Source organism: Oncorhynchus nerka, linkage group LG12 (genome assembly GCF_034236695.1).
Source record: "Oncorhynchus nerka isolate Pitt River linkage group LG12, Oner_Uvic_2.0, whole genome shotgun sequence".
In the NCBI taxonomy this organism is placed as follows: domain Eukaryota; kingdom Metazoa; phylum Chordata; class Actinopteri; order Salmoniformes; family Salmonidae; genus Oncorhynchus; species Oncorhynchus nerka.
In genome coordinates this window covers 47,116,886-47,137,544 of record NC_088407.1, presented here as the reverse complement: position 1 = coordinate 47,137,544, position 20,659 = coordinate 47,116,886, and the positions used below count along the sequence as shown (strand labels likewise).

The window sequence follows — 20,659 nt, the reverse complement described above, 5'->3', positions numbered from 1 at the left end:
CAAATTGGAGGTAGAACTGTTCTATGTGAACAACAGAAAGTTAACTTCCATCACTCTGGGCAGAGGTGGTAAGTACCTATCGGCAGTCAGGTTTCTAAGTGTGTCTGACCCTTTAGTCTACAGAGGTGCCATTTTGGGCCTCTTCGCATCAGTTGCACCGAGGAGACAGTGAAATGCTTGACACAGCAGAGGCCTCAGCAGGGTTTGTGACTGAGCGGGACTCTGTTGTCCCTCTTGTTTTCTGTTGAGTCAGGTCACTGGGCTCTTGGCTGACACTGAGGTTACAGAGGTGGCAGGGCATGTCCTACTGTCCTTCTGTGACAGTCTGGACGGATAGACGGACCTAGCCCTCCACCCCTCTGGGGGGGGGTCATAATATATGTGTGTGTGGTGGTTCCTGGGGTGTGAGGTTCATGTGTCTCATTACGATTTAGGAAAGGAAAGGGGATACCTAGTCAGTTGCACAACTGAATGCATTCAATTTGTCTTCCGCATTTAACCTAACCCCTCTGAATCAGTTTGTGTGTGTTTGTTGGGGGGCTCAGCGGCCTTTTGACAGCCCTTCAGTCTCGGCTCTGTGATCTGATTGCATTCCCTCCCTGTCCCCTTCCTAGCTCCCCTTGTCCCCTCTCTTTGGTCCCAGCTGCCACCCCTGCCTGACATTTGACCCCTGCCCAAGGCCAAGGCTAGGGAGGGGGGGGGTCGCTGTCACAGCAGCCTGACAGCCCACCAGTCCATGACCGCTGACCCTGGGACCGATCAGTTACCATGGCGATCCCATTCCCTTCATTTCCTATGAATCCCATTTAGGACGGGATGGAGGAATGGATTAGGCAATACATGTGCGTCTCAGAGTCGGTTTGGATTAATGTGCCATTAGAGAGAGAGAAAGGAGAGAGAGAGAGAGGCGCAGGGTGTCAATCTAAGATGGGGTGAATAGGCGAGATGGCTTGTTTCACAAACTGGCCTCCAGTAGAAAAGATCAGGGCTTTAGAGGCTAACTGTTAACCCCAGTCATTGTCATTGAGAGGTTAACCACTAACCCCAGTCATTGCCATTGAGAGGCTAACTGCTAAGCCCGGTCATTGTCATTGAGAGGCTAACCGCTAACCCTAGTCATTGGCTGTATGTGCAGATAGGGGGCCGTTCAAGATCACACTGGTCAAAGCAGTTGACAATAAACTGTTGAAACAAACGTTTGCTTCTCAGGGAGCTTGTGGCCTTGTTGGTTAGTTTTGAACAATTGCATATTGTAGAGAAAGATTTGTTTTGTAAGCCTGGGTCATGTTCATTAGGCACTGAAATGGACAAAAACGGAATAAAACAGAGAAGGACCACTTGTCCAATAAGAAACACTTATTTCCGATTTGTTTTGCAAAATGTTTTTCGTTGCATACCTTAATGAATGGAACCCTGCCATAGAAGGACTTCCGTCTCTCTGTGATAACTTAAATGGTTAGTCTTTTCTATATACCTCAAGTCCTCATTCGTACAGTGCCAAAGCACATCTGATGGATTTCAAAGAATCTGTCCGTTGCAAAATAGCTGATGTAATGTGAAATTACTATTGCTCTGCCGTCTCATTACGATTTGGTGGTGTGTGTGTGTGTGTGTGTGTGTGTGTGTGTGTGTGTGTGTGTGTGTGTACTGCACGCACGTCCACTGCAAGCATGACTGTGTGTGCTTATGTGTGTGCGTGCGTGTGTGTGTGTGTGTGTGTATGTACAGTGCCCGTATGTGTGTGTGCCCCCCTAAAAGCACATCCTCATCCTTGGAGAGATGTGGTTGGCTTGGCAATAGGTACTAGAGGCTGCCCAAGATTCTGCCACACACACAGACGCACGTACACACAGCCCAATGAATAATTAACCCTTACAAGGCTCCTTCCTTTTGCAGGGCTTTCAGTTTCTTAACTTCGGTACAGCGGCACAAAAAAGATAGTGTGCGTATTTAAAGCAACAACAAAAAGAGAGAGGCAGAAAAGCTTGTTTAAGCGTGAGAAGAGGGGGGGGCATGGAGGAGAGGAGAGGGGGATGAGGAGAGGAGGAGGTGGAGAATTCGCTATAATGAAATTTGAAATGTGCGGAACATCAAAGACTTCTGGAGCAGCGGCTGCTGTGCTAAGGAGCACCATAACGCGCCCCCCCCCACACACACACACACACACTCTCTGTCTCTCTTCCCCCATCTCTCTCTGTCTCCATATCTCTCTACCTCTCTCTCTCCTGTCTTTCCCTCTCCCTCAATCCCTCTACATTTCTCTCTCTTTCTCCATCTCTCTCTCTCTCCTCCCTCTACTTCTCTCCCCCTCTCCTCTCTCTCTCTTCCTTTTCATATTTTCTCCTTCTCTGTCTCTCTCCTGCAGTGTCTCTCCTGAGCTAGGGGGAAGAAAGGAGGGATGGGAGGGTTTGATTAAGGGGAGAAGCGTGGCGGGGGGCGGGGAATGGGGTGAGGTGGGCTAGGGGGTTTGTAGGAAGTTGGGGGAGGGTGTGACCGCGTTCCGTTCTGTGTGTAGAACAATGGTTTTTAACAAGCCAGCCAGAGTGCATTGAGTGTGTGTGCGTGCCTGCGCCCGTGCGTGTGTGCACCTTTGTGTGTGTGCGTGCGTGTGCGTGCGTGCGCCTGCGTATGTGATCGGAGCCTTGGCGAAGCAAGTGTGCCCTCTGATAAGAGAGCCTGGCTTAAAGAGCTGTGTGTGTGTGTGTGTGTGGGGGGGGGGGGGTTGTGGGCTAAAAAGTCTAGAGGAGAAACCCAGGCGTTCTTCAATGGGGGCAGAACTGCTCTTTTCGGGGCTCTAAAGAGTGTAGAGTACCTGTGCTCTTTTACAGTCACTAAGGAATGCCTTATCCAATTCGGCACCTTGGTTTGGTCCATAACACTCCTGTCCTTCCCTATGTGTGGTCTTTGACTGTGTGCCTGTCTGTGTGTGTCCATCTATGTGTCAACGTACAGTTGAAGTCGGGAGTTTTACATACACTTAGGTTGGAGTCATTAAATCTTGTTTTTCAACCACTCCACAAATTTCTTGTTAACAAACTATAGTTTTGGCAAGTCGGTTAGGACATCTACTTTGTGCATGACACAAGTCATTTATTTTTTTATGTTTACAGACAGATTACTTCACTTATAACTAACTCACTGTATCACAATTCCAGTGGGTCAGAAGTTTACATACACTAAGTTGACTGTGCCTATAAACAGCTTGGAAAATGCCAGACAATTGTGTCATGGCTTTAGAAGCGTCTGATAGGGTAATTGACATCATTTGAGTCAATTGGAGGAGTCAATTGGAGGTATTTCAAGGCCTACCTTCAAACTCAGTGCCTCTTTGCTTGTCATCATGGGGAAATCAAAAGAAATCAGCCAAGACCTCCAGAAAAAAATGGTAGACCTCCACAAGTCTGGCTCATCCTTGGGAGCAATTTCCAAATGCCTGAAGGTACCACGTTCATATGTACAAACAATAGTACGCAAGTATAAACACCATGGGACCACGCAGCCGTCATAGCACTCAGGAAGGAGACTCTTTCTGCCTCCTAGAGATGAACGTACTTTGGTGCAACAAATGCAAATCATTCCCAGAACAACAGCAAAGGACCTTGTGGAGATGCTGGAGGAAACAGGTACAAAAATATCTATTTCCACAGTACAACAAGTCCTATATCGACATAACCTGAAAGGCCACTCAACAAGGAAGAAGCCACTGCTCCAAAACCGCCATTAAAAAGCCAGACTACGGTTTGCAACTGCACATGGGGACAAAGATCATACTTTTTTGAGAAATGTCCTCTGATCTGATGAAACAAAAATAGAACTGTTTGGCCGTAATGACCATTGTTATGTTTGGAGGGAAAGGGGGATGCTTGCAAGCCGAAGAACACCATCCCAACCTTGAAGCACGGGGGTGGCAGCATCATGTTGTGTGGGTGCTTTGCTGCAGGAGGGACTGGTGCACTTCACAAAATAGATAGCGTCATGAGGAAGGAAAATGATGTGGATATATTGAAGCAACATCCCAAGACATCAGTCAGGAAGTTAAGGCTTGGTCGCAAATGGGTTTTCCAAATAGACAATGACCCCAAGCATACTTCCAAAGTTGTGGCAAAATTACTTAAGGACAACAAAGTCAAGGTATTGGAGTGGCCATCACAAAGCCCTGACCTCAATCCTATAGAAAATGTGTGGGCAGAACTGAAAAAGCGTGTGTGAGCATGGAGGCCTACAAACTAGACTCAGTTACACCAGCTCTGTCAGGAGGAATGGGACAAAATTCACACAATTTGTTGTGGGAAGCTTGTGGAAGGCTACCCGAAATGTTTGACCCAAGTTAAACAATTTAAAGGCAATGCTACCAAATACTAATTGAGTGTATGTTAACTTCCGACCCACTGGGAATGTGATGAAATAAATAAAAGCTGAAATAAATCCTTCTCTCTATTATTCTGACATTTCACATTCTTAAAATAAAGTGGTGATCCTAACTGAACTAAGACAGGAAATTTTTACCAGGATTAAATGTTTGGAATTGTGAAAAACTGAGTTTAAATGTATTTGGCTCAAGTGTATGTACTTGCACCACGTTGTGTCTCAGCATACTCTTGGGTTGAACTATCAGTGATATATATCTCTATTATCCCCATAGTCTGTATTTTATCTCACACACACACACACACACGCACACAGACACACACGCACATACACGCGCGCGCACACACACACAGACACACACACACAGACACACACACACACGCACATACACACGTGCACACACACACAGACACACACACCCAGACACACAACACACACATGCACATGCCCACACACACGCACACACACACACACACACACACACACACACACACACACACACACACACACACACACACACCCCTTAGTCCTACTTATCCACCCTCTAGTTTATAACCGCCACAGTGAAAATGCTCTGAATGCTACTAAAATCCCCTACCGTTCATTATTGAACATGCAAAACCCATGCAGGTAACACATGCATATACTTGCGTGCATTAATATGTACATATACAGAATAAGTATTTCGAAAGTCATGGATAAGTCGAAATTAAAGGAGTGTTCATAGGTGAGCTGTGTGATATCGCAGCGTGCAGCCGGAGTGCTGTGGCTGTGAAAAAGCACAGCCACGCTGGCTGGTGTCTCGCTGCCTCCCAAACAAAATGTAGGACCGCACTCTGGCTGCAGATTTGAGAAGCAACCTAAAATGGATGCCTGACCCGGTCTGTGAGTGGGATGAGCGGAGAAGCGCTCACACGCTCTTCATCCTACGTGCACAGATGCGCACTCACACACACTCACACACACAGAAATGAGCACGCACACTCACACTCTCACAGAGGATACACAGAACGTAGCACCCACTCACACGGCAAATGTACTTTACATATAGTACCAGTCAAAAGTTTGGACACACCTACTCATTTTTTTTTTTTTTGTACATTGTAGAATAATAGTGAAGAAATCAAAAACTATGACATAACACATATGGAATCATGTAGTAACCACAAAAGTGTAAAAACAAATCAAAATATGTTTTATATTTGAGATTCTTCAAAGTAGTCACCCTTTGCCTTGATGACAGCTTGGCACACTCTTGGCATTCTCTCAACCGGCTTCATCGGGTAGTCACCTGGAATGCATTTCAATTAACAGGTGTGCCTTGTTAAAAGTTAATTTGTGTAATTTCTTTCCTTCTTAATGCGTTTGTGCCAATCAGTTGTGTTGTGACAAGGTAGGGGTGGTATACAGAAGATAGCCCTATTTGGTAAAAGACCAAGTCCATATTATGGCAAGAACAGCTCAAATAAGGAAAGAGAAATGACGGTCCATCATTACTTTAAGACATGGAGGTCAGTTCATCTGGAAAATTTCAAGAACTTTGAAAGTTTCTTCAAGTGCAGTCGCAAAAACCATCAAGCTCTATGATGAAACTGGTTCTCATGAGGACCGCCACAAGAAAGGAAGACCCAGAGTTACCTCTGCTGAAGAGGATAAGTTCATTAGAGTTAACTGGGACTCACATTGCAGCCCAAATAAATGCTTCACAGAGTTCAAGTAACAGACACCTCTCAACATCAACTGTTCAGAGGCGACTGTGTGAATCAGGCCTTCCTTCATTGTCAAATTTCTGCAAAGAAACCGCTATTAAAGGACCCCAATAAGAAGTGACTTGCTTGGGACAAGAAACACAAGCAACGGACATTAGACTGGTGGAAATCTGTCCTTGGTCTGATGATTCCAAATGTGAGATTTTTTGTGAGATGCAGAGTAGGTGAACAGATGATCTCCGCATGTGTAGTTCCCATCGTGAAGCATGGAGGAGGGGGTGTGATGGTGTGGGAGTGCTTTGCTGGTGACACTGTCTGTGATTTATTTAGAATTCATGGCATGCTTAACCAGCATGGCTGCCACAGCATTCTGCAGCGATACGCCATCCCATCTTGTTTGCACTTAGTGGGACTATCATTTGTTTTTCAGCAGGACAATGACCCAACACACCTCCCGGCTGTGTAAGGTCTATTTAACCAAGAAGGAGAGTGATAGAGTGCTCCCTCCACAATCATCTGACCTCAACCCTTTTGAGATGGTTTGGGATGAGTTGGACCGCAGAGTGAAGGCCAACAAGTGGTCAGCAACTCCTTCAAGACTGTTGGAAAAACATTCCAGGTGAAGCTGGAGAGTGTGCAAAGCTGTGCAAAACAAGAGTGTGCAAAGCTGTCATCAAGGCAAAGGGTGCCTACTTTACCACTTTTTGTTTACTACATGATTCCATATGTGTTATTTCATAGCGTTGATGTCTTCACTATTATTCTACAATGTAGAAAATAGTTCAAATAAAGAAAAACCCTTGAATGAGTAGGTGTGTCCAAACTTTTGACTGGTACTGTATATGATGTGCGCTGTCAGTTCACTGTTCCCATAAAGAACAAAGGCCATAATTGGAGAGTAGGGATACACAAACAAACACACACACTCAAAAGTGTTTATGGCTCTGTCGCTGTCCCGAACCTGTCAGGAGAAGACATTAATAGTCAGGCCTCTAGTTTCTTCTCTACTCCGTTTCTCTGTCCTCTTTCTTTCCCAGATAAAGAGTGAAGAGCAGGGGGCTCCCCTATTCCTCTCTTATTTGCCGTTACCTCTCCCTGCCTATCCATCTCCATGCCCCTCTCCTCTTCATCACCTTCTTTCAATCTCCCCCCTCACTCAGGTCATTTGTGGCACTGTCATGGTTGCTCGCTTTGTCTATCTGGATAACAATTGTGTCGAACCTCTCCCTTCCCTTCGTCTTTCAGCTATTATTTTGCTGTTGGTCCTCTACATAGGGAAGGATTCCCCAACTGGCGGCCCGCAGGATTTTAATTGGCCCAGAAGTTTTCAGAGCAAAAAAAATTATATATATATTATATATATATGTTATATATATATAAGTTTTACTGTTGGACATTAAAAAAAAAACTGTAAAAACAGCAACAAATCAGCTCCACGTAATTTTAATTTTGGAAATCTGTTCCAAAGTATTCACACGCATAATAGAGAGATATATGTGACCGTAAACAAATGCAAGGAAGGTTTGAAATGATTATGTTTTAGTCAAAAGTTATGCAGTGCTTTCGGAAAGTATTCCGACCCCTTGACTTTTTCCACATTTTGTCATGTCTTTTTTTTCCAGCAATCTTCGCACAACACCCGATAATGACAATGCAAAAAAACTCTCTATAAGGTCCCACAGTTGACAGTGCATGTCAGAGCAAAAACCAAGCCATCAAATCACATTTATTTATATAGCCCTTCGTACATCAGCTGATATCTCAAAGTGCTGTACAGAAACCCAGCCTAAAACCCCAAACAGCAAGCAATGCAGGTGTAGAAGCACGGTGGCTAGGAAAAACTCCCTAGAAAGGCCAAAACCTAGGAAGAAACCTAGAGAGGAACCAGGCTATGTGGGGTGGCCAGTCCTCTTCTGGCTGTGCCGGGTGGAGATTATAACAGAACATGGCCAAGATGTTCAAATGTTCATAAATGACCGGCATGGTCCAATAATAATAAGGCAGGACAGTTGAAACTGGAGCAGCAGCACGGCCAGGTGGACTGGGGACAGCAAGGAGTCATCATGTCAGGTAGTCCTGAGGCATGGTCCTAGGGCTCAGGTCCTCCGAGAGAGAGAAAGAAAGAGAGAAAGAGAGAATTAGAGAGAGCACACTTAAATTCACACAGGACACCGAATAGGACAGGAGAAGTACTCCAGATTTAACAAACTGACCCTAGGGCCAAACAGGAAGGATATAACCCCACCCACTTTGCCAAAGCACAGCCCCCACACCACTAGAGGGATATCTTCAACCACCAACTTACCATCCTGAGACCAGGCTGAGTATAGCCCCAACCCAGACAGGATGACCACATCAGTGACTCAACCCACTCAGGTGACGCACCCCTCCCAGGGACGGTATGAGAGAGCCCCAGTAAGCCAGTGACTCAGCCCCTGTAACAGGGTTAGAGGCAGAGAATCCCAGTGGAAAGAGGGGAACCGGCCAGGCAGAGACAGCAAAGGCGGTTCGTTGCTCCAGAGCCTTTCCGTTCACCTTCCCACTCCTGGGCCAGACTACACTCAATCATATGACCCACTGAAGAGATGAGTCTTCAGTAAAGACTTAAAGGTTGAGACCAAGTTTGCGTCTCTGACATGGGTAGGCAGACCGTTCCATAAAAATGGAGCTCTATAGGAGAAAGCCCTGCCTCCAGCTGTTTGCTTAAAAATTCTAGGGACAATTAGGAGGCCTGCATCTTGTGACCATAGCGTACGTGTAGGTATGTATGGCAGGACCAAATCAGAGAGATGGGTAGGAGCAAGCCCATGTAATGCTTTGTAGGTTAGCAGTAAAACCTTGAAATCAGCCCTTGCTTTGACAGGAAGCCAGTGTAGGGAGGTCCTGACGAACCATGTCCAGATAAAGCGTCCGGAGTGAAAAAGTTGAGGGGAAAAAAACTAAAATATAAACGGTAATTAAAAAAGTAAAAACCGTAAAGTTGTCAGGTAGCAAAATAGGTTGGCAACAAAACGCACAGCAACACGTAAACAAGTCTGCAAGTTGTGACCGGAAATTACGTAGATAGCCAATACAATGGCAAGGCAGGGACAGCCTTGCCATTGAAGGAATTCGAAGGAATTGCCCGTAGAGCTCCGAGACAGGAATGTGTTCAAGGCACAGATCTGGGGATTTTAGCATCATTGAAGGTCCAAAAGAACACAGTGGCCTCCATCATCCTTAAATGGACACGTTTGTAGCCACCAAGACTCTTCCTAGAGCTGGCTGCCCGTTCAAACTGATCAATCGGGGGAGAAGGGCCTTGGCGATGGTCACTCTGACAGAGCTCTAGAGTTCCTCTGTGGAGATGAGAGAACCTTGAAAAAAGATCTCTGCAGCACTCCACCAATCAGGCCTTTATCGTAGAGTGGCCAGACGGAAGCCACTCCTCAGTAAAAAGCAGGCTTGGAGTTTGCCAAAAAGCACCAAAACACTCTCAGACCATGAGAAACAAGATTCTCTGGTCTGATGAAACCAAGATTGAACTTGGGCAAAGTGTCTGAATAACTTATGTAATTCTGATATTTCAGTAGTTTTTATAAATTAGAAAAAATGTATCACTATGGGGTATTGTGTGTAGATTGATAGATCTTTGTTTTTAGAATATGGCTGTAACGTAACAAAATGTGTAAAAAGTCAATGGGGTCTGAATACTTTCCGAAGGCACTATATCCTTTTTTGGGCTTTTTGCTGTCACTTTGCAGTCTACAAATGATGTTCCGACCCCCTGACCATCTGCGCCAGAAGAAATTGTCCTGCGGCTGAATGTAGATGATGATCCCTGACATAGGGCATCTCTAACATGTCAGGAGCATCATATTATAATATTATATCACAATGAGGTATTGCTTTCCAAGACATTTAAAAAAAACTTTTCTCAAGATATTGTAGACTGTGTGAAGATGAGAATATACGTGTATTTTTTTCGAGCAACCTTTCTTTGATTGAGTAACGTATTTGTATTGTAGTAACATTATTATGGGATGCTGTGTGCTCTGTTTAGATATTATGGTATGTCATTTATCTGTGAAGCATTACTCAGAAGAGGACTGGGGGGAAAAGGAACAGTCCTTTAGCTTGCTTTTGACAGAACTGTCAACCATGTTTTTTTTAAAGATGGCATAAATGACCATGTCCATGGTGAGGGCAAAACTCCTCTAATAATGTCCTACTGATGACTCAATGTGTTTGTGTGTGTCACTCTCTCTCTCTGTCTGTCTTTCTGTCGCTCTCTTGGTCTTTCTGTCTCTCGCTTTTCTGTCTCTCTCACTCTCTTTCTCTCTCTACAGCGTGGGCCTTCCGAAGTAGAAATAGAGAGAATACGGTAGATAAATAGAGAGTGAACCTTTCTTTTTCTTTACTCGGTGTGTCACATTTTATTTGTGTCGGGCGTCCGTCTCTCTCCCTCTAACGGTGGGTGGGGTGTCTTTGCTTTCTCGCTTGACTGGAGCTACGGTGAAGCTCGCTCTCCACGGTCCTTCCGTCGTCACACGGGAGAGAGACGCGCTCGCTCGGCCGTAGTGCCTTTGACAGCCAATCCTTTCCGACAGGCGTGAAGATGGGCTGACTGAGCTAGCTCGCAATGCAGGGCTCACTGGGGCTAGTGTAGCGCTAAGGTGCCCTGCACTCAAAGGCTATTCAGTCAGACCCATTGCTAACACTAGCGCTAGCCGATTCTCCAGCCGCAGTGAGCCTTGCGGATCCACTACGGCATTTTGACACGACGTGACTGCATGCATTCTGATTTATGGGCTCAAAATGGCTGCCGTATTGTGACTTGCATTAGAGTCAGGCTTGAGAGTGTAGCCTATTCCTTCTCTGTTATCAGGCCATTTCTTGGGCATTGTATTCCTCTCATATAAAAGCAAACCTCTAATGCATCTGATGCCCTGGGGCTTTCTGTCTATAATGAGTGGGTAGTGGGCCTATTTATAGTCCGGAAAAGCTGCCCTCCATTGGGGGAAAGGGTGGGCAATCCCTTTGCAGCTTTCATTGGGGAATGTGTATATTATAACAGTACATTTGCCATAGGAATATCCTACATTTTATATAAGTGCAATGCTTTTTGTCCCTCAACTTCTCCAAATGTGGTGTTTGATTTTGATGCAATGTCAGTCCGAAATATCTCATCACAAACCGTATTGGCCAGTAAGGACTGATGGTCTTGAATCCTGTTTTGAATGTGCTCGGGTTCTAAATGATCCTTTGGCTACAGATCTAGGATCAACTTACCTCCTCAAATACTAACCTTAACCACTCCATCAAAATTAGTCTGTTTTCTGGGGGCAGTCAGTGCTTTGATATAGAGAGAGAACCACCACCTCGGACATCACCTCCAGCACAATCCCACTCTAAATTCTTCACTGCTGCCTTGTGGCTGAAGGCTGGTACTGCATGTCGCGGCTTTATTCTTTCTCCCTGACAAATAAGGGACTAATACTGCTCTGTAGCAGCACAATGTCTCTCCGCGATTTTTGGCATCCTCTCTCCGCCTCTCGGTCCTTCCAATGTGTTTTGAGAACGGGGCCAAGACAACGAGGATGCAAAGTATCGAGGAAGGATGAAGGGATCCCCTTGTGGAGGTGAACAATCCAGCACACCTTAGAATGATTGTTTTTGTTGGGGTCTCCACAGAGTGCTAGTCTTTAAATGTATATGGGGGTGGAAGGAAGCCGTGTGTTTTGCTGCAAAGGAGTACTCCCTCAGCAGGTAGAGTGTTTGAATCCTGCTCTCGAGGTGCTTACACCATGTTGCAACACTGATGGAGAGCTCAAAGCTACCAGGGACTCTTTCAAGCGTTGTCCCAGAGCGCGAGGAACAGAGCCAATGCTATAGAGAAACAGAGTCTGTTTCATGTGTCAATCAATCAACCACGCTGCTTTCTAAGTCAGAGAGCAGATCCATTATCTTTGGAAAAAGTGCACCTGGTTCATTTTCTGGGCATATCGTAGCAAAACATTTCAAAATGTTGTGCAATGGATAACAAAAATGAGCAGTTTTAGCACCATTTCCGGTTATTTTCCTTACATTTTCTGACTAGTGAACAAAACCTTGAAGTCAGTTTGTAGCTGTTGTTATGATTAGGGCATTTCCTGACCATGTAACCTGGCTAATGCCTCAAAAACGGAATCTAGAAGTTTTCCTGGTCAGGAGGGAAATCTCCTGGCTCCGTTCATGATACCTTTCTTGTATTTTGACCTTGTGTCCATTTCAGGTGTTATCTGAGAAGGGCTATGGATCCATCACCACAGAGGTCCTAGAGGGCCAGGAGTTCTTCTACGCGGAAGACTACCACCAGCAGTACCTGAAGAAGGTCCCCAAGGGCTACTGCTGTCTGAAGGGGACCGGGGTGAACTGTCCCATCGGAGCTGAAGCAGACGATGACAAAGACGAGCTGTGAAAAGAGAGAGAGAGAGAGAGAGAAAGAGGGTAGAGGAGAGAGAGAGAGAGAGGGTAGAGAGAGAGAGAGAAAGAGGGTAGAGAGAGAGAGAGAGGGTAGAGAGAGAGAGAGGGTAGAGAGAGAGAGGGTAGAGAGAGACAGGGTAGAGAGAGAGAGGGTAGAGAGAGAGAGAGGGTAGAGAGAGAGAGAAAGATGGTAGAGAGAGAAAGGGTAGAGAGAGAGAGAGGGTAGAGAGAGAGAGAGAGAGAGGGTAGAGAGAGAGAGGGTAGAGAGAGAGAGAGTGGATTGAATACAAGGTGGGTTTTTCGCAGATCTGAGTTTGTCGCTATCCAGGTGGAAATCATGCTTTTTAATTTTCCTGCTTCATATAGTCTCTTTATGGCCAAGTTAGGAGAGTTGTTTGGACAATCTTGACTTTCTATAAACAATCAGCAGTAGGTTGAAAAATGTTTCCACTCCCTAAAGTGTTTCTGAACTCGCTTAGCATTGTGTTCATTTGACTAATTGGCTAAATCATTTCAAAAGTATTTAGCCATCTGTATGAACTCTATTGTATACAATGATAATTGTATTTTCTCATTTAAATTGAAGTGTTACAGTTCAATATAGCCCATATCAAGGTTATTTTATTATTATATTGGTGCATGATGCCATGAGACCTCTTTGTATGCGAGGCTGAAGTACTGATAGAAATCCACAAGATGGCAATAGATACCAACAAACTTAACCTCTCAACAAAACAGCTTCAGGATTTCATTCCATCCACTCAATGTGACATCCTCACCCTTTAGGGCTATCTTCCATTAAGAGAGAGATTAGTACCCTTTCCGTAGAAGGGATTTGCACGTTGTGGTAGAATAATTTTTTACATGTGTGTTGGAATCACATTAGTTTTCTCTCCTTCCATTGTCTCATTGCTCAGAAACATACACTGAGTATATACCAAACATTAGGAACACATTTCTGATATTTAGTTGCCTTCAGAACAGCCTCACTTAGTCAGGGCATGGACTCTACAATGTGTCGAACACATTCCACAGGGATGCTGGCCCATGTTGACTCTATTGCTTTCCAAAGTTGTGTCAAGTTGGCTGGATGTCCTTTGGGTGGTGGACCATTCTTGATATGCACGGGAAACTGTTGAGCATGAAAAACCCAGCAGCATTGCAGTTCTTGACACTTCTCCCATACCCCGTTCAAAGGCACTTATATTTTTTGCCTTGCCCATTGACCCTCTGAATGGCACACATACACAATCCATGTCTCAATTGTCTCGAAGGCTTAAAAATCCTTCTTTAAACTGTCTCCTCCCCTTCACCTACACGGATTGAAGTGGATTTAACAAGTGACATCAATAAGGGATTGTAGCTTTCACCTGGTCAGTCTATGTCGTGGAAAGAGCAGGTATTCATTATGTGTTGTACACTCAGGCTTATGTGTGAGAACATCCCTGGTTTTCAGCTAAACAAAATCAAATCAACGTTTATTGGTCGAGTACACAGTTTAGCAGATGTTGTAGTGGGTGCAGCGAAATGCATATGTTACCAGCTCCTAAAAATACCGTAAAATGTTTTATAAAAAGCACACAGGGCCTCCCGAGTGGTGCAGTGGTCTAAGACACTGCATTGCAGTGTTAGCTGTGCCACTAGAGAACCTGGTACGTGTTCAGGCTCTGTCGCACCCGGCCGCGACCGAGAGACCCATGGGGCGGCGCACAATTGGCCCAGCATCGTCCAGGTTAGGGAAAGGTTTGAGCGGCAGCGCACTAGCGATTCCTGTGGCAGGGCGGGCGCAATGCACGCTGACACGGTCGCCAGGTGCACGTGTTTCCTCCGACACATTGGTGCGGCTGGCTTCCGGGTTAAGCGGGCATTGTGTCAAGAAGCAGTGCAGCTTGGCTGGGTTGTGTTTCGGAGGATGCACGGCTCTCGACCTTCGCCTCTCCCGAGTCCGTACGGAAGTTGCAGTGATGGGACAAGACTGTAACTACCAATTGGATACCACGGAATTTGGGAGAAAAAAGCACTATGAATCAAGAACATTGGGACAAAGCCAATTAATAACCTAAATAGCATCGTAACAGTAGATTTTAGACAAGATATGCTATATTGAATAAAAATATGCATGCAACAATTTCAAATATTTTACTGAGTAACAGCTCATATAAGGAAATCCGTGAATTGAAATAAATGAATTAGGCCCTAATCTATGGATTTCACATGACTGGGAATACAGATGCATATCAGATGCATCATTTTTTTACGCAGGAAAAAAAGATAAAACGCGTTTTGTAAAAACAGATCTAAAATGCTTCCAATTGTAATTTATGCTCGTTATCAGACTGATTGTTTGCCTCAGTTGCACTTCTAAACTCTGATGTGTAGCTTCTTTTAAAATGCTAGATTAACTTTAAGCAAAACATTAAGGAAATGTAGCTGGCTTTCTATTATAGCCCTAGAACATTAGAAATCTGATGACCATACATAGTTATGCAAAAAATACCTTGCCTTTTCATTGTAAGCTCATTTACTTGTGTGGCTGCCAGCCAAACAGCGTTGCTGTTTGGAAATGAAGCTATTTTATGTTGAATGTGTTGCACTAATGTATTTTCTGTGAAGGAAAACTGTAGTTGCACGTCCCTTTTCACTCTATTGAAGTAAATAAAAACACAGTTGACTTTCAATATAAAACGTGACCGCTGTCACCTGCTCCTGCTTTCTACTGTTGTGCTATTTACAAACAAACATGTGACTGGCTCAACTGTGCTGGGGAACTAAATAAGCTTCATAATGCAAAATAATGTGACGGATAAAATGAAGTATGTGATCTTTATCTCCTAACGTATTGCACAAGTTGACTGCAGGTATTTACTTAAAAAATAGCTACAAATATGAAATGTATCACATGTATTGAAAAACTTCAAATAAATATTTTCAACAGTATTGAAAAACCATCCAGTGGCTATTTCCAAATACCCCAGTATACAGTATATGCAGAATACCGCCCAAGCCTAGTATGTTCAGAGGTAGATATATTAGAGTAAGCTATGCCAAGAATCCAGTATATAAATAAATATGTATAAATGTATATGTATAAACAGTATAACTAAATATAAAGTACAGTAGTACAAAATATTTGAATGAGCTACAGTATGTCAGGAATGCAGTATTTAAATACTCGGTGTGAAACAGGAAGTGTCCAATGGTTCAATGTCTCTATGAAATGGGACAGCAGAGTTGGCTGTGTGGGAGTGTGTGTGAATTTGTGTATGTGCATGTGTTTATGAGTATGAGGTGTGTGTGTGTGTTTTGCATCACCTGGTAGACGGCTAGTGATGGCTGTTCAACAGTCTGATGCCTGGTAAAAGAAGCAGTGTTATAGTCTCTCTGTCTTGACACTGACGCGCCTGCACTATCTCTGTCTGCGCCGAGTGAACAGTCCGTGAGGTCCTTAATAATCTACAGAGTGGCCATTAAAGCTGACATCTGCGATAGGCGAAACAAATGTGCCCCTAGGCGCATTTGTTATTGTTTTTGTTTTGAGGAAATGAAAATCCAGCATGGTGGTAAAATAAAAATGTAGTACTCTGTTGTTCTATCGCGTGTACAATGATGTCAGAGGGGGGGGGGGGGGTGGTTGTGTCACTCCCTGGCCATAGAGAGGCTTTTTATTCTCTATTTTGGTTCTATGTTATTTCTTCTATGTTTGTATTTCTTTGTTAATGGCCGGGTATGGTTCTCAATCAGGGACAGCTAGCTGTCTGTCGTTGTCTCTGATTGAGAACCATACTTAGGTAGCCTTTCCCACCTGTGTTTTGTGGGTAATTATTTTTCCGTGTTTGTTTGTGTGTGTGTTTGTGTGTGTGTTTGTGTGTGTGTGTGTGTGTGTTTGTGTGTGTGTGTGTTTGTGTGCACCTCGGTTGCGTCACAGTCTTTGCTGTTTACCTGTTTGTTTTTTGGTTGTTTCGGTTTCACTTTCACTTTCATTAAAAGATGTGGAACTACATGCACGCTGCGCCTTGGTTGATTTATGACAGGGAGTTTGAGGACAGCGAGCGTGACAGAATTACCCACCACAAGAAGACCAAGCAGCGTGCACCAACCTGGAGGAGTTGGACCGGGGAGGAGATAATGGTAGAGGACAAGACCCGGTCACTGAAGTCAGAGAGGCAGCCCCAAACATTTTTTGGGGGTGGGCACACAGGGAGTGTGGCGGAGTCAGGTTGGAGACCTGAGCCCACTCCCCGTGCTTACTGGGGCTAGCAGGTGACAGGTCAGGCCCCGTGCTATGGGGTGATGCGCACTGTGTCTTGGCCGTGTATTCACAGGCCGGTGTGCTCGGTGCCAGCATCCCGCATTTGCCGGGTGGAAGCCTGTGTGTCCAGTGCCTCGGCCAAGGAAGAGGCCGCCTGTATGTCTCCCCAGCCTGGTGAGTCCTGTGCCTGCTCCCACAACCAAGCCACCCTCCTGTCCGGAGCTGCCAGAGTGAACCATCCATTTGTAAACAAAATAAGGTTCTTCTTCTAAATATGTTGGTAATCCCTGAGTCTCTGTTTGAGAGGGTGTGTGTGTGTGTGTGTCACCTTTTCTGCTCTGCAGATGAGCAACACTGGGACTCCTTGTATATGATTCACAGACTGTTTTAGAACTCAGACAAACCTTGTACACACAAATGATTGAACAAATACACACACAAACACACGGATACACACAACAGTGCCTAAAGAGAGAGACACAGACCTCTCTACCAGTGGTGGTCAGTGCCATTTAGATAAAAGGGAGAATTAAAAAATAAAAATATTATGAGCATGGCCTTATTTCTATTGAATATTGAGAGTACAGGGTAGTGCTTTAAATTGCACACACGGCGAACATAAGCCACCGCGCACACAAAACAAATGCCCCAAACACGGGGACTCAGACAGTCGGGAGAAAAGCCCACGAACGAAAAACACGTCAACCTCAAATGTGCACAGTAGCAACACAAAACAATCCTGCACAAAGAACAGGCGGGCCTACCGGTAAATGAAGCCCGACCAATCAGCCTAAACCAATAAACAGAAAGGGGAAAAGGGATCAGTGGCAGCTAGTAGGCCGGTGACGACGGAGCGCCACCCGAACAGGAAGGGGAGCCACCTTCGGTAGGAGTCGTGACACTGTCATTCATATTCCCTTCACCGAGATCAATGTAACATCGATATGTTTAGGCTACTACATGATACTCACATGTTTCCTATATCCATCATAAGGTTGCTACAACCTAGCCTATGAATGAAAGTTTACAACAGAAGTGCACAGGTCGAGAGAAGAATGTGAGTAATCAAGGTGACAGGCAATGACACATTCAATAATGCCTTGCACACTCTTGCCAGCATCTAGCTGATCTAGAATGTAATCATTTGTCCAATAATGGCAAACAAGAGTTTCTATTGGACAAATTCAGGTATGTTTATCACCGTTTTGTTCCGTTTAAGAAACGTTTTTTCAACAGAATCAGTGAAATGAATACACCACTGATCACACGCAGACACAGTTCATTTTCATAGCAGCCACATACAAATAGCACAAGCACTTTGCGCGTTGTATAATTCCTTCCCACATCTACACGCTCTCCTCCTCTCACCTTTCCCTTCGCTTGTGGACTTCAGTGCACAACACATCAGCTCTCTGTGACCAGGTGAAAAAACATTTCCAAGCCAAACCTTCATATCATAACCGATACACACAGCCTACATTGTTGTCACCATATTAGCTAACGTCATTGTCAACATTCAGTGCATTCGGAAAGTTATTCAGACACTGACTTTTTCTACATTTTGCTACAGCCATTTTGTTTTATTCTAAAATGGATTAAATTAATTGTTTTCCTCATCAATCTACACACAATACCCCATAATGACAAAGCGAAAACAGGTTTTTAGAAATGTTTGCAAATATATAGATTTTTTTTTAAATAATGATAATAATACCTTATTTAAGTATTCAGACCCTTTCCTATGAGACTTGAAGTTGAGCTCAGGTGGATCCTGTTTCTATTGATCATCCTTGATATGTTTCTACAACTTTCTTGGGGTCCACCTGTGGTAAATTCAATTGATTGGACATGATTTCGAAAGGCACACACCTGTCTATATAAGGAGATGATTGTGGACTACAGGAAAAGGAGGGCCGAGCACACCCCCATTCCCATCAACAGGGCTGTAGTGGAGCAGGTTGAGAGCTTCAAGTTCATTGGTGTCCACATCACCAACAAACTAACATGGTCCAAGCACACCAAGACAGTTGTGAAGAGGGCACGACAAAACCTATTCCCCCTCAAGAGACTGAAAGGATTTGGCATGTGTTCTCAGATCCTCAAAAGGTTCTACAGCTGCGCCATCAAGAGCATCCTGACTGGTTGCATCACTGCCTGGTATGGCAACCGCTCAGCCTCCGACCGCAAGGCACTACAGAGGGTAGTGCTTTTTGGCCCAGTATTTCACTGGGGCCAAGCTTTCTGCCATCCAGCACCTCTATACCAGGCAGAGGAAGGAAGGCCCTAAAAATTGTCAAAGACTCCAGCCACCCTAGTCATAGACTGTTCCCTCTGCTACCGCACGGCAAGTGGTACCGGAGAGCCAAGTCTAGGTCCAAGAGGCTCCTAAACAGCTTCTACCCCCAAGCCATAAGACTACTGAACATGTAATCAAATGGCTACCCAGACTATTTGCATTGCCTGACTCTGTACCCCCTGTATATAGCCTCGCTATTGTTATTTTTATGCTGCTCTTAATTATTTGTTACTTTTATTTTTATATATATATATATATATATATATATGGGGGTGTATTTTTCTTAACTTCATTGTTGGTTAAGGGCTTGTAAGTAAGCATTTCACTGTAAAGTGAACAACACCTGTTGTATTAGGCGCATTTGATTTGATAAGATCCAACAGTTGAAAGTGCATGTCAGAGCAAAAACCAAGCCATGAGGTTGAAGGAATTGTCCGTAGAGCTCCGAGACAGGATTGTGTTGAGGCACAGATCTGGGGAAAAGTACCAAAACATTTCTGCAGCATAGAAGGTCTCCAAGAACACAGTAGCCTCCATCATTCTTAAATGGAAAAGTTTGGAACCACCAAGAATCTTCCTAGAGCTGGCTGCCTAGACAACCTGAGCAATCGGGGAGAATGTTCTTGTTCAGGGAGGTCGATGGTCGCTTTGACGAGCTCCAGAGTGTGGGGGTCGGGGTGTTTTTCAGCAGTAGGGACTTGGAGACTTGTCAGGATCGTGGCAAAGATGAACGGAGCAAAGTACAGAGAGATCCTTGATGAAAACCTGCTCCGGAGTGCTGAGGACCTCAGACTGGGGTGAAGGTTCACCTTCCCACAGGACAATGACCCAAAGCACACAGCCAAGACAATGGAGGAGTGGCTTTGGGACAAGTCTCTGAATGTTCTTGAGAAGCCCAGCCAGAGCCCGGACTTGAACCCGATCAAACATCTCTGGAAAGACCTGAAAATAGACAGAGCTTGAGAGGATCTGCAGAGACGAATGGGAGAAACTTCCCAAATACAGGTGTGCCAAGCTTGTAGCGTCATACCTAAGAAGACTCTAGACTGTAATCGCTGCCAAAGATGGTTCTACAAAGCACTGAGTAAAGGGTCTGAATACTTATGTAAATGTGATATTTCTGTTTGTTTTTTTATTAATTTGCAAAAATGTATAAAAACCTGTTTTTGCTCTGTCATTATGGGGTATTGTGCGTAGATTGAAGACGGGGAAAAAACTATTTAATCCATTTTAGAATAAGGCTGTTAACATAGAAAAATGTGGAAAAATCATGGGGTCTGAATACTTTCCGAATGCATTGTAGCTTTGTATTTATTAATTTATTTAACCTTTATTTAAATAGGCTAGTCAGTTAAGAACAAATTCTTATTTACAATGACGGCCTACCAAAAGGCAAACATAAGAAAATAGAGGACAAAACACTCACGACAAGAGAGACACCACAATACTACATAAAGAGAGACCTAAGACAACAACATTGCATGACAGCAACACATGACTACTAGCTACTAGAACTAACGCATTAGTAAACCCGCTAGCTAAAATCATGCAGTACAGTGTACAGTCAGCAAGCAGTTTAGCAGTTACACCGGC

At 44.4% G+C, this 20,659-nt stretch overlaps 1 protein-coding gene and 1 long non-coding RNA gene across 3 annotated transcripts in view; one reads left to right on the top strand and one right to left on the bottom strand.

The window, feature by feature from the left end:
* LOC115138286 (mitochondrial peptide methionine sulfoxide reductase-like) overlaps positions 1-15,458 on the top strand; it is a 43,949-nt gene extending 28,491 nt beyond the window's left edge. For both annotated transcript variants that reach the window (XM_029674983.2, XM_029674984.2), the window contains exon 6: positions 12,331-15,458. In XM_029674983.2, coding sequence (XP_029530843.2) covers positions 12,331-12,516 — 186 coding nt within the window. In that variant the 3' untranslated portion in view covers positions 12,517-15,458. The remainder of the gene's footprint in view (positions 1-12,330) is intronic.
* LOC135574341 (uncharacterized) lies at positions 7,505-16,112 on the bottom strand. Its single transcript, XR_010465367.1, has 2 exons — positions 15,834-16,112; positions 7,505-12,510 (listed from the first exon to the last, which is right to left on the bottom strand). It is a non-coding gene; the product is annotated as an uncharacterized LOC135574341 (long non-coding RNA).
* Between the last annotated feature and the right edge of the window lie 4,547 nt (positions 16,113-20,659).